Source organism: Ursus arctos, unplaced genomic scaffold (genome assembly GCF_023065955.2).
Source record: "Ursus arctos isolate Adak ecotype North America unplaced genomic scaffold, UrsArc2.0 scaffold_14, whole genome shotgun sequence".
NCBI classification, from domain to species: Eukaryota; Metazoa; Chordata; class Mammalia; order Carnivora; family Ursidae; genus Ursus; species Ursus arctos.
In genome coordinates, this window is record NW_026622808.1 from 26,928,648 (window position 1) to 26,942,322 (window position 13,675).

General features: G+C 51.5%; 1 protein-coding gene across 12 annotated transcripts in view; it reads right to left on the minus strand.

Annotated features, from left to right (window-relative positions):
- Positions 1–10,338, minus strand: part of EPS15L1 (epidermal growth factor receptor pathway substrate 15 like 1) — a 94,082-nt gene extending 83,744 nt beyond the window's left edge. For all 12 annotated transcript variants that reach the window (XM_044384760.3, XM_044384761.3, XM_026500426.4 and 9 more), the window contains exon 1: positions 10,270–10,338. In XM_044384760.3, the coding sequence (XP_044240695.1) occupies positions 10,270–10,302 (33 nt within the window). In that variant the 5' untranslated portion in view covers positions 10,303–10,338. The remainder of the gene's footprint in view (positions 1–10,269) is intronic.
- Positions 10,339–13,675: the final 3,337 nt, after the last annotated feature.

Genomic DNA, 13,675 nt, shown 5'->3' on the forward strand with positions numbered 1-13,675 from the left:
CACAGCCCCAAATCTACAAATGGGACATTTCTTAATGTCCAATTCTTGTCAAGGCTACTCTACTGACTGGGGCCCCCTCCTTCCTACATTTTCAGGTCTGGGAGGTGGGGGGTGAGGCAGAAGTCTCACACCTATTCTACCTCTTGCAGCGCTGGCTCTGTAAGCAAACCTTCCGTATACTTTTTTAAAAAACAAACTTGTTTGTTTGTTTGTTTGTTTGTTTACAGAATGGGTAAGACTTTGATGGAGTCTCAGGAGGGAGTGGGTGAGATGGGTGCAGAGAGGCTGATGATCGGGTAGACACAGCTCCACCACTCAGCAGCAGAGTGAAGACAAGCTACAAAGCCTCCTGGGGCCTCAGTTTCCCCAGCCAAGGAATGGGACTAATACAGCGCCTGCCCTGAGGATTACTTTAAGTACCGGATGAGAATATGTAGGTAAAGTACACTCTACAACCCCCAGATGCTACTGTACCCATTACTGCCCTTCTTATTACTGTCACGGAGACAGAAGAGCTGGCTTTATTTATAAGGAATCATGAGGAGTGGGAAGGGAAGTCAGGCAAAGTTATTAATCAGGGTGTGTTTGGCAAGAATCACATCACAGCCCTGACAGCACGCCACACCAAATGATCTTTGCCAAAAAATGATACAATATTTCACCAAATGCTGGCTACACTACAGTACATATCGTACTCATTTTCTCGCTCAACTAGTTGACTAAGCCGCTTCCAACAGTCTTTTACTAGTTCTCTTAGTCTTACTTATTTTTTTTAAACATCCAATTGCACACACAGCAGGTTAAGTGCTTAGTAGCCGTGAAATAAAGGATAATTCCAAGTGGCTAAGAGGCAACAAAAAATTAAATCAAGAGGCCGAATGCCAACAGGACCAGCTTGGTGTACAAGAAAATGCCGATTCCCTTGTCTGGGCAACAGAAACAACAGCCCCGACCTGCACGCACTCAGCAACCGTGGGCATCTGCTCATCCCCGATGGAATCCTCTTCTCGGTGGAGAAAGCGTCCACAGTGGATACAGGGATATGGCACTCCGGGCTCAGAGACCGTTCTGGTCTTGATCAAAAAAAACTCCCAGCAGGAGAAATGTTCTCAACAGCACACACCTAGCTCTGCCGGGTCCTGGCGCCTCCAGCCACACACAGTGCTGTTTCTAGGGTGCGGGGGAATTCAGAGGGCTAATCCCTGCCCCAAACTTTCCAGTCCTGACTTCATAATGTCCCTGTGAGGATCTTTTTTTTTTTTTCCTATTTATTCTTTCCCCCTTTAAAAGCAGTCCGAAAGAAGATCATTTCCTTTTCCCACTGGACATGTAAAACTGCAAACATCCTTTGTGGATTAAGAAAAGCCAATTTTCTGTGGCTCAACAGGCGTGCTCGTTACTGTCATTAGTAAATCAGAGAACCCCCTCCCCACACCCTCTCACAGCACCAGTGAAGGGACACAGGGAGCCCTGTGAAAGGGTGGGGGCCTGGCCGTCAGGATGCTGGGCCTCAAGGCCTCCCTGACTCCCCTTCACCAGCGCACTAGGTGTCTGCTTCTTCACCCAGGAGAAAGAACATTTCCACTAATCGACTCCCATCAGCTAGAGAGACTGCTCCTGGCCGCTCTTTGGACCCTGCTGCCACCAATCAACAGACAGTTATCACCTGCCTGCTCCAGGGGCTCGGGACACAGCAGGGACAGAGCTGCTCCTGCCCTCCCAGGAGCCCACGGTGTGCTGTCCACAGGAGAGAACACTGGCTTTGGAGCCAGGGCTGATCCAAGCATCCCAACTCCCTGGGAGGCCTGAAACCTGTCCTTTTAGCTCTGTCCTTCTCCATTTCCTTGTTCAGAAATGAGCCCAGGGACAGAGACAATGACACTTCCCTAATGGGGGGTCAGTGGTGAATGGGCACAAAGTGGGTGTCCAAACCCCCTCCCTTCTTCTGTACAAGACCTGCACCTCAAATCTCTCCCCAACACCTGGGTTACCAGAGTCAGGGAAGGGGCCTCTGACGAGTGGTAGGGGGTGGAGAGCAGCCAGTCTGAAAGGCTGCACCCATCTGCTCCCTCCAGTCCTGCTGGAACGGAAGAGGGAAAAGAGGAAGGAAGACCCAGGCCCCCTCTTCCTGCTCTCCTTATTTCCAAGCCAGTGGAGGCAACTGCAATTCATTCCACTTCCGTAGGCTGCCACCCAATCTCCACAAGGGTATCCTGCCACACAGGGTCCTACTTATCTCTGTGCCTGAAAGCCCAGCTCCGATTGAGCCATCTAAAGGGCAGGGGCTCAGTTTTAGTCTTCTGGGTCCCAGACCAGCACCGGCTAGGTGCTCAGCAAATGGGATCTGACGGTGCCCCCAGGAGCTAGGCTGCTTCTCAACTGCCCCTATATACGGGATCCCACCAGGTCTGGAGGGCCCGCTGCAAGGTGATGGTTCTTGTCTCACCTGTCCCAGCCACCCACCTGGCACCGCCCAGGAAGGCTGTCTTGCCCTGCTGGCTGGACACACCACACCTGCCTCCTTCTCCTGCCTCCTCCCCACACTTAGAATGCCCCAGTGCAAATAACCATCCCACACACTGCTTCAATCACCAACCCCTTCTGCTCTTCTGGAAACAACCTCAGGCCAGGTTGTTCTTTATCACTTCATGTCCATATCACAACAAACCTCTCTGAGCTAGTCCCCAGCTCTGCGCATTCTCTACGCAAGCGGTCAGATTTGAACGTGTCACTTCACTCGTCAAGAACATGACATAGCTCCTCCCTGCCTCACATACTGCGGACCTGCCCTACCATTCTGCCATTCATTCAACAGATGATTACTGAGCACCTAAGGACCAAGGATGAATTAAAACAGCCTTTGTGGACCTAGTCTATGCAGTAGGGGAGACTGACCATCAATCTAATAATCCCACCAACAGAAAATTACAGACTGGCATGTGGAAAAGTACAGAGTATCCCCACAGGCAGCAACAAAGAAGCTGGGCCAACCTGTCAGGGAAGGCTTTACCTGAGGAAGTGATGTGCCAGCTGAGATAGGAAGAGGAGTAGAGGTTAACCCAGAAATAAAGTGGGGGGGAAGAACATCCCAGAAAGGGGGCAATAAAAAGCATGTGTAAAGGCCCTGAGGCAAGAGGGAACATCGCCTGAGCAAGCAACTGGAACAAAGGTGCAGGGGTTGGGGCACCTGGGTGGCTTAGGTGGTTAAGTGTCTACCTTCGGCTCAGGTCATGATCCCAGGGTCCTGGGATCAAGCCCCACGTCAGGCTCCCTGCTCAGCACGGCGTTTGCTTCTCTGTCTCCCTCTGCCCCGCCCCCCACTCGTGCCCGTGCTCGCTCTCTCAAATAAATAAAATCTTTAAAAAAACAAACAAAAAAGGCTCAGGGGCCACAGGGCTGAGCAAACAGGGAGGGTAGAACCAGGAAGCGTGGGATGCAGGTGAGCAGCGTGCTAGATGGGGCAGAAGCCCAATTCTAGTCTGCAGACAGTGACAGCAAGCCTTCCTGGCACCACCCTTCCCAGCTTGCAACGGGTGTACACAAAAGGAGAACTGACTTTGTATCGGCTGGTCTGAAATGTAATTGGTAAATCGGTAAGTACAGCAATCCCACGCAGTAGGCAGAGGCAGGGCCAGACGGAAGTCTAAGGACATGGCTGTTTCTGGTCATCTGCAACCTCTACTTCCCTCCAGCAGCTTGTGACACTGAGGGCTGGGCCTACTATGGCGGACAGAGCATTCTAAGCAGGAGCAGCCCTCTGGGCCACCCAGCGGGCAGGTCTCCTTTCCTTCCCTCCCCACCCCCCCACCACCATCGGCCACTCTCTAGGCAAGCAGACACCGTGTCAGTCCCTTTTGTCTCAGGTCAATCTGTAGGCCAGGCACAAACTGTGTCCCATTTACCAAACCACCTTCTTCCTTTAATCCCTAAGTCACCCTAGTTAAAAGAGGGCTATGGACCCCAGAGTCCCCAGCCCTGGCCTCACGTTCAGGCCCTTTGAGCTAGAATTCCAGTGTCCTGGCTTCTGTTTATTCTGCTTTGCCTCTGTCTGAAAAAGCATGCCTTCCTCTCTTCCCAGCGTCCCCACAGCCCAGCCCAGACGCCCCTTCTCTATGCAGCCCTTTCCCAAGCAGAAGCAAGTTATCCACCCTTCATCCAGCTCAGACCACCCATGGCCTGGGCCTTCACCATGGCCTGGACCAAGCCGACCCGCCTCATGGGCTGGGCATGGCTCACTCATTTCTGCATCAGCCATGAAGCACCAAACACCCATTCGAGCAGGGAAACTGTAAAGACGATAAGGCAGCTTCTGTTTCTCCCATGACTTTCCAGTGAGATGAGATTAAAACAAAATAAGAATTTAAACAAGTGATCTTCTCTCCACCAGACTCCACAGTATCTAGAGGTTAGGTGGCATGACCACTGTTTAAAATCAAATGAGATCTCACACTGCTGTATGCTTGGCAGTTCAAAAAAATTAAAAGGGGCGCCTGCGTGGCTCCGTTGGTTAAGCATCCAACTCTTGATTTCAGCTCGGGTCTCGATCTCAGGGTAGTAAGTTCAAGCCCCGCACTGCGCTCCTCATGAAGCCTACTTAAAAAATAAAACGCACAAACAAACAGAACCTACAGTGCAACACAGAGCCCCAGGCCTGCGTTAGATGGGCTGTGTCAGCACGAGCTTGCTGGGTGTGACCTTGCACAAGTGACGTAGCCTCTGGACCTCAGTTAACCCCTTTATACAGTGAGGATAAGACTGACCAGGGTGAATCGGGAGGATACAGTGAGCAATGCAAAGTGCCTTTCCTGCTCGGTCTGTGGCTCCTGAGGCCTCCCCAATCTCACACGTGGGACCCTAAACTCCGCTTCAGTTCTCACCACGAGGATCACTTCACCCCGGGATACACTACGTATCTGCTCATTTCCTTCCGTCTGTGCCCCACTCCTGAGAACCTCGGCTCCATGAGACAGGGCTGTCTTCTGGTTCACTGCTACATCCCACTGCCCAGGAGGTCTCCAGCACAGAGGAGATGCCCAATACGTATCTGCTGAATGAATGGTGTGTGGGGTGCTGACACTCCACTGCCAGGAGGCGGATACATCATATGGAGTTACTCCCAATTTGCACATGGAGAAACTGAGATACAGAAAATACTGCACAACTGAGGGCACTGAAAGGACATCTGGGGACCCTGCAAAAATACACCCTGAAGGAACCTCAAATGATAATGGGGTGGGAGAGTTGTCTTTGAGGAAGAACGTGGAGTAAGTAGTCTTCCAAGTGGACGCTGGCTGCTCAGGTGAAGTCTGAGTGGGGAGACCCTGAGAGCGCCCCCAGCGTGGCTGCCGAGGTGTCTCTCATGGGGGTGGTGGCGGTTGTGTCGTCCATCAGCTAATAACGTGAAGCGGCCTGAGGCATCAGAGAGCAGACACTCAGCTTTCGGGTACCATCTGATCAAAGACAGTTCCCTTCTTTGCTGATCGGGTGAAGAATGAGGCATGGGAAAGTTGCTTTAAAGTTAAAAATTGGGGTGCCTGGGTGGCTCAGTTGGTTAAGTGTCTGCCTTCAGCTCAGGTCATGATCTCAGAGTCCTGGGATCAGGCCCTGCATCTGGGTCTCTGCTCAGTGGGGTATCTGCTTCTCCCTCTCCCTCTGTGCTCTCTCTAATAAATAAATAAAATCTTTAAAAAATAATAATAAAGTTCAAAATTGGTGTGGAGGGAGCAAAACTTATATGTTCTTGCTTAACTGGGAGCTACTCGGTCCACAAACCAGGCCAATGCAGGTCAATAAGATAAAGAGCCAGGGAATTCTGGGTCTTACAGGGTAGGGCCAATCTTTACTCTAAAACCTGACTCTCTACTCACCAATTTATACCACATCACCATTAGCATTCTAGTAAGACAGAGAGAGTAGCAATTATTTTAGAGAAAAAAACAAGGGACGAAAGGACAAACAAGTGCCCCAAGCACTTGGCATTCACTGCAGACACGTTCACCGGGTGTTGCTCTGGGCGAGGTGCCCAGCAGGCTGCCTGGAATAGGGGAAAGAGCAGGGCTCTGCAGGCAGACAGATGTGGAGCTGACCCACCAACTACGGACTGCAGCAAGTGACTTAAATCTCTGTGGGTCTCAGTTTCTTGTTTGCAAAATAGGAATAAAAACCTTAAAACCTGGCACCCATTAAAGAGATGACGCATCTCGAATGCCTGGGCATAGGAAGCACATGACAAAGGAGGAGGACCCCAGTGGCAAGGCAGAGGGGGTGGAACTCCTTGGGCACAGGGCACTCTCTTCTTCAATGAGCTCAATGCTTTCCATGTGCTTCCTGGGTCTAGGGCCATGCAAGGGACCCACAGAAGGTACAGGAGGGAGAACTGTCATTGAGGTGGACTGAGGCAAGAGACCACCAAGGAGGCTTCCGAGAATGGTCTCCAATGGGCGGGAGGTAGGCTAGGTTGAAGCAGGAGATCACAGCACAAGGGGGGGGTATGTAGGGGGAGCACTGGGAAGAGCAAGGCCTTACATGAAAATGGGGCAAGTGTGGGAGAGCAAGCCGGCAAGGTCAGGTGGAGCAGGCCCAGGGGGCGTGGGAATGCTGAACCAGGAACAGTCAAGCTGGACAGAAGGAGGGGAGTGAAATGGGAGCAGCTGGAGGTTTCTGGAGCAGGAGGTGGTTGTGCGGAATGAACTATGAGAGAGAGGCTAAGTAGGAAGGGGGACAACCCCAGACCTGTTTACTGGTGGATGTGGGTAAGGAGGTGGCCAATTCCAGCGGGCAGCTGGCAGGGGTGGGGTGTTAGCAAGGGAGAAACAGGAGGCTGGACTCCGGAAGGGTCTTGGTGGGGGAAGGGCATGCTCTGTGGGGAGACCCTAAGACAGGAGCAGACAGAGAGAAAGAATGCAGAAGACAGAGAGAAGGCCAACTGGTGGGTTACAGTGACCAGTGTTGTGAGGTTCAATGACAACCAACGACAGGCCACTTAAGTTAAGGATGGCACGGCGACCAGTAACTTATGAGACCATATGGTACAAAGGGGGTGAGGGACACAGGTGAATTTCCAGGGTAGGAGAGGCAAAGGGGAGCTGTGCTCGGAGGCAGGGAGAAATCACCAAGACACCAATGGAGGGAGAAATCAACCCTAGACTCCTGACTCTTCAAACACGCAAGATTTGTATTCAGGGTCAGAAAAGACTGTACAGGGAAAGAGGTGTCATAGATTTGGGGGAGTATGGAGCAGACCAGGAAAGATGCTGATGGTTAAAGTATTGGGGCCAGAGGAGAAATACGATGGCCTACTCCCCTCTACAAACCTGCTGGCAACCGCTTTACTCACCTTCAACGGGCCATCCACGTTCCAAGTGCACCCTACACCTCAGTCCAACCAGAGCACAGCCTCATGCTCCAGGCGACTCCCTGACTGCCCCCAACCAGAAATTATCCTAGAATCATATCCATGCTTCCCCAGTAATAATCTGTGAACCTGTGTGATCCCTCGGCTAGACTGAAAACACCTTAAGGGCTATGTCTCCCACCTAGCTCGAGGAGAACACCTGGTGCAGAACTTCACCTAAGAAAGGTAAAGAGAACTGTTGACATAACTACCTGAAGGAAGAAAACCTGGTCATGCCTTTGTTCAACAAACATATAAAGGAACAGGAAGAAACCCAGAAGTCAGAGACCTGAAGTTGTCATACACTCCTGGCTGTCAGTCTCTTGAAACTCCTTCAATTTTGCTCCCACCCCTAGCCCCATCCCACATGTAGAGAAGAAAAGCCACCTGTAAACGGCGCTGGTAGGTGTAACTCACTAGTTCCTGCTTCGTGAGTTTACCGGACACCTCCTGGGTGCTGGTCACAGGAGCAAGAGTCTGCACCTGCTCTCACCGGGTGCCTGGTCTAATGGGGAAACAGACCTCTGTAAACCAGCAAAGGTGCTGAGGGGTGTGTGGAGGAGACACACTGCTGGTGGGATAGAAGAGGGGGCCCTACTTATGACAAGTGGTCAGCAAAGGCCTCTGGGAAGAATGACATCTGAGCTACCACCTGAAAAAGGAAAAAGAGCCAAGCACTGACAGCACCAAGGGAAGAAACAGGGAGGAGAACTTCGGGAAGAGAACTTCAGGAGAAGGAACAGCCAGTGGGGACACCCGGAGGACAGAGAAAGCTCAGACTATGGGAGCAGCAGAAAAGCGGCAAGTATGGCCACAGTGTGGGTACCCGGGAAAGAGTGGGTACCAGGGAAAGAATGAGACCAGAGAGGGCAGGCAGGCACCAGACCAGCAAGGCTTCCTGAGAAGGAACTGGGATTTTATTCCAAAAGGTGATAGGTAGGCAAATCATATGACCCAATTCATGTTTTCATACCTTCACTCACAGTGGCGAACCACTCCCTTCCTCCAAAGCTAATCCTTCATCAGTAAAATAAGAATTCCTCTCTCCTGGGGCACCTGGGTGGCTCAGCCGTTAAGCGTTTGCCTTCAGCTCAGGTCATGATCCCAGGGTCCTGGGAACGAGCCCCGCATTGGGCTCACCGCTCGGCGGGAAGCCTGCTTCTCCCTCTCACACTCCCCTTGCTTGTGTTCCCTCTCTTGCTGTCTCTCTCTGTCAAATAAATAATTAAAATCTTAAAAAAAAAAAAAATTTCCCCTCTCCTTGTTGTGTGAATAAGCGCCAACGTGTTAGAAATTCTTAAGCACTTAAATTCTAAAGCACTCAATAAACATCAGCCATTGTCATCACCGAAGTTCAATTTAGGGCTACTGTCAAAATTTGATAGTTTTAAAAAGATTCCCCCCAAAAAACTGGGAGCACTTTTTCATTAAGCGAGCCAAAGTGAGTTTCACCCCACCACCCCCACACACACACCCTAAACTGTAGCAACTATTAATAATACCCAACATCTGTATGGCACCTAGTTTACACAGCATTTTAGTACCTGTTATAAGAACATGTTAATAACCACTCATCTTTAATACTTTTAATTTACTGACAGTGTCACAAATTCGCTACTTCTTGCAAGATTTAGCAGGTATGCATATCTCTCTCCTTGGAACAGCTGGCCAGTCATGCCTACCTGCTTATCAGCTCTCTTAAGGTTTAGCATTCTTACTGCTGTGGTCTACATTCCCATATGTCCCAATCTGCTGGAGAATTAAATGATGATAATAATTACAGTATCGCTGAGTGCTTTGATGTGCCAGGCACTGTTCTAAGTGCTTTACATGCTTAATCTTCACATTATCCCAGTATTTTTTTTATATTTCCATTTTCTAAATGAGTTCTAAGCACTTACCCAAGGACACTCAAAAGAATAAATGATAGAGCCAATAACTAAACACAAGATGATACGACCCTGTGTCCTCACTCTTAATCCCAACTCTGTGCTAGATCATTTAGACAGAATTCTTATAGTATTGTGCTTGGTACGACACAGGTATTCAGTCAATAAAGGCAGCTGTTATTAGCAGGGCACAGGTAGTTTCTAGTTCCCATGAGAATGTCACCTCCGGGAGAGCAGCGACCTTGTCTGTCTGGGTGACTGCTGCGCTCTCAGCCCCTGGACCAACGCACATTTGACGAATAAATGAATGAACGTCCCTCCCAGAAAGCAGGGCTGCCTGCGCAAGGCTCTTTTTTGCACGTATGCGTCGCGCCACTGTTACTGCCCCTTAGTAAGACCACCAGGCGTATTTGAGCGCACAGAGAGGGGCCCGGAGACCTGAGATCTCCCCTTTCTCGATTCAAGGGTGGCGGAAACAGCTCCCAAGGAAGAGACGGATGAGTCCTGGATCGCACTGCTGGAGGGTCCTGGCTGTGGCAGGGTTAGCCCTCCACCCCGGCGGGGACACAGTCCGCTCCGACGGTGGGACCCGGCATGAAACAAAGACTCGCGGGGCCGACGCACCGGTAGAAAGGCTCACTCCCCTCGCCCACCTCCCTTAATGAGAGCCCAGAGCCACCGTGCATCGCCCGGCCTGGGAGCGCCGGCGAAGGCCGGGCGTGGACCCGGGCCCGGGCCCCGGACTGTGCAGACACAAGCAGCGGCTCCGCCTGTACGCCGCCCGCAGAGGGTCGCCAGGGCGCGGGAGGCCGCGGGCTGGGCCGGCCTGTCACCTTCAGGACCGCCCGCCCACTCGCCCGCCCTCCGCGGGAGCCCCTCAGCGCGAGCCGCCGCCACTCGGCTGGGCCTCCCTGCGCATCGGCCTCATCGGGGCGCCGGCTTCACGCCCCGCACCCCAACGCTGCACCCCCGCCCGCCGGCCCGTACCTGCTGGGAGAGCGGGATGAGCGGGGCCGCCATCTTCCCGCGGACTCGGGCTCCGAGCGCCGGGGAGACGGGGGCGGGGCCGCGCGTGCGCACGGGTGGGAGGGGCGGTGCGCGCGCAGCTGAGTCTGCGAGAGGGCGGGACCGAAACAGGGCTGCGCACGCGCGCCCAAACCTAAAGGGGCGGGGTGGAGGGCGGGGCCGTGCACACCTAGCCGGGGCCGAGAGGGGGCGGGGCCGCGGAGGAGCGCAGGTCGCGGGGTGTGCGCCAAGCTTTTCTGCCCCTTACCACCTTACCCCTTACCCCTACTCCCTGGCCCCGCACCTAGAGGAATGATGTGCTGTCATTCCTCCAGGTACCTTCCCTTCCCCGTGCGCCTGGCAAACGCCTTGTGGAGAGGTTGTTGCCCACCCCGCAGAGGGTCAGGAACCTCACCGTGCCCAACAACGCTCCCTGTTTCTCGGATAGGGTGCATGTGTGTGGGGGTGGCTGGCGGGTGTGTGTGTGTGTGTATTATTTCCCAATTCCCACTTTCTAGCAGGGTGACCTTGGCAAGTCACTTAAGTATTTTCTCTGAGCCCCCAGTCCCCTTCTGAGAAGAGGGGATGGTAATATGTGTTTGCTGTCCTTCCACCTCCACGGCTCACACTGTGCCCGGCACAGAGCAGGCGCCTGATGTTTGCTGGAGAACCCAAACCGGAGGGGGCATTTATTTCTTTAGACGTTTTTTCTTCCACTGGCTAGGGACACACACTCATCTGTGGCCAGTTTCCACTAACAGGGTGAGAAAGAAAGGTCCAGCCAGGCAGCTGACCACAGAGGCACAAGGTTTCCTCAAAGCAGGTGGGCCTCCCTTACCCGGCCTCCTGTGGTGGCCACACAGTGAGTCTGGCACCTTGTCTCAGGCAGGCAACCTAGAAAGCCATGTGATCTCAGGGGTGGGCCACAGCTTCCTGTCCACCTCTTCCATTTTGGAGTCAAGCTGCTGCTGGTCTGAGACACCGGGGAGCGAAGAACAATGAGATAAGACCATGGGTCATCTGACCTCATCTTGAGACTGTTTTGCTGTCTGAGCTCCAAGTTTTCATTGTCGCCATGTTCCTTCACCCCGCGGTTCCTTGTATAAAAAGCAAGGGGAAGCCACCAGAGGGTTTGGAACATGATCAGATTTGTGTTTTAAAATGGTGAGTCTCCGTGCAGCAGGCAAAGTGGCCTGAGTGCCAAAGGATGCCGGGAGTAGGCCAGCTGGAAAGCCGGAGCGGTGGTCCAGGTATGGAGATGGAGGCTTTTAGCTGTCGTGAGTGCTTTATCCGTCTCTGTTCCATAAGGAAAAGTCGAGTCATTTCCAACAGAGGACATTTGATATAAGAGAATGAGTATAAAAGTACGGCAAAAACAGAAGAGTAATATAAGGTTACCTGAAGATTAGTAACTGTAAGAAGCTGCTGGCCCTTCTAGGGCTAAAGGTCAGAAGGGGGAAAGGTGTTACCCAAAACCCATCATCGCTGGGCCCTGAGCAGGAACCCAGATGCCCACTCTCACCAGCCACAGCTGTTTTGCCATCGCTGAAGTCACTGCTGTTTTTCTCACCATTGCCTAAGGTGCCGGCAGAAGCCTGAAAAAACGGCTTCTCCTCTCTGCCTGCCTTCCCACTTCTTTCTGACAGAACATGACAGGAAACCAATGGGTAAAGGTGTCTGTGAAATGTCATGCAGGCTTCCAGCCTCTACAGAGGCAATGACCACAGAGACTCTCCTGTATCCTCTCGACTGGAAACAGAGGCTTGGTGGTGTGAGTCCCACCCAGCTAGTGGCCTGGGATTCCCTCTTACTCCTGTAGCCACCACACTGGGCAGGGAGCCACCATCCTGCGACCTCCCTCACCAGAGTCCAGAGCTGCACTGTCCAACATGGGGGCGACACAGTACGTGTGGCCAAGTAAGTTTCAATTTGAATTAATTACAGTTAAATAAGATTAAAAATTCATTTCCCCATAGAATATACAACACCAAGAGTGAATCCTAATGTAAACTATGGACTCTAGGAGATGATGATGTGTCAGGTTCACGAATTGTGACAAATGTACCACTATGTCGTGGGATATTCATCGTGGGGGAGGATGTGGGTATAGGAGTGGGGGTATATGGGAGCTCTGTGTTTTCTGCGCAGCTTTGCAGTGAACCTAAAACTACTCTAACACCCATTTTTTAATTTAAAAAAAATCATTCCTCTGTCCCACCAGTCACATTTCAAGGGATCATATGTGGCCAGTGGCCACTGTATTGACCACTGCAATGGGGAACATCTCCATCTTCACAGAAAGTTCTCCAGGATGGCCTGCTCCAAAGATGAGCTCTGCGGCATCTGAGATGGTCTGACCCATCTCTGTACAACTGTTTCCAGCATTTTCTGTCTAAGCCTGGCTCTGCTTCTTTCCTCAGTAACTTCTTACACCGTTCGGAGATAAAAGGGGTAGACTGTTGACTCCCACCCCTGCACTAAATGGAAGTGAGTCATTCATTTCTGAGAGTGACAACCAACCCCCAATAAACCATCAGCCATCAGTCCAAAAGTCCACATTTAGAGGCGCCTGGGTGGCTCAGTCAATTGGGCATCTGACTCTTGATTTGGGCTCAGGTCCTGATCTCGGGGTCATGAGATCAGCCCCTCATCAGGCTCTGCACTGGGCATGGGGCCTGCTTGAGATTCTCTCCTTCTCCCTCTGCCCCTCCCCCCCACCCCCACTCACGTGTGTGTGTGTGTGTGTGTGTGTGTGTGTCTCTCTCTCTCTCTCTAAAAATAAATACATAAAATATATTTTTTAAAGTCCACGTTTGAGGGTCTGCCAACTTCAGCCAAAATGAGAACAAAACTTTCCAGGATTTCACTTCATGGGCAGACTTTTCACATGGATCACCTAGCAATGTGCCACACATACTTTCCAATGTATCCAGCTTATTTGTAATATCACTGGATTCTAGATTCCTGGTGTCCTAAATTTTATTACTTCCAACACAATTTTCTGTGTGGAAAAAAAAAAGGTGTCTTCAAATCAGAAGACTGTTATGTATGACTTTTTTAAAAGCTAATTATTTGATTAAGGCAAAAAAATTGAACTGAGAAGTAATTACTATTTTCACTTGAGAAAAGGAACTTCATTCCTCTGTCTTTCAGAAAACAAAAGGCCACAGAAGTGGGTCACAGAGTGAAGGAAAAGCAGTGGCTTTGTTATGGCACGACAAAAGTCTGCACACAGCCCCGGGTTCTCCAAAACAACCAGTGTGCCAGTGAAGCCTGCAACACCTTTCTACACTAGTGATGCTGGGTAAAGATTTCCTATTGGAAAAGGTTAGCATATGCTATAACTTGCAGCCTGAAGAAATAAGGTGTCATTTCTCTTTTTTCATAA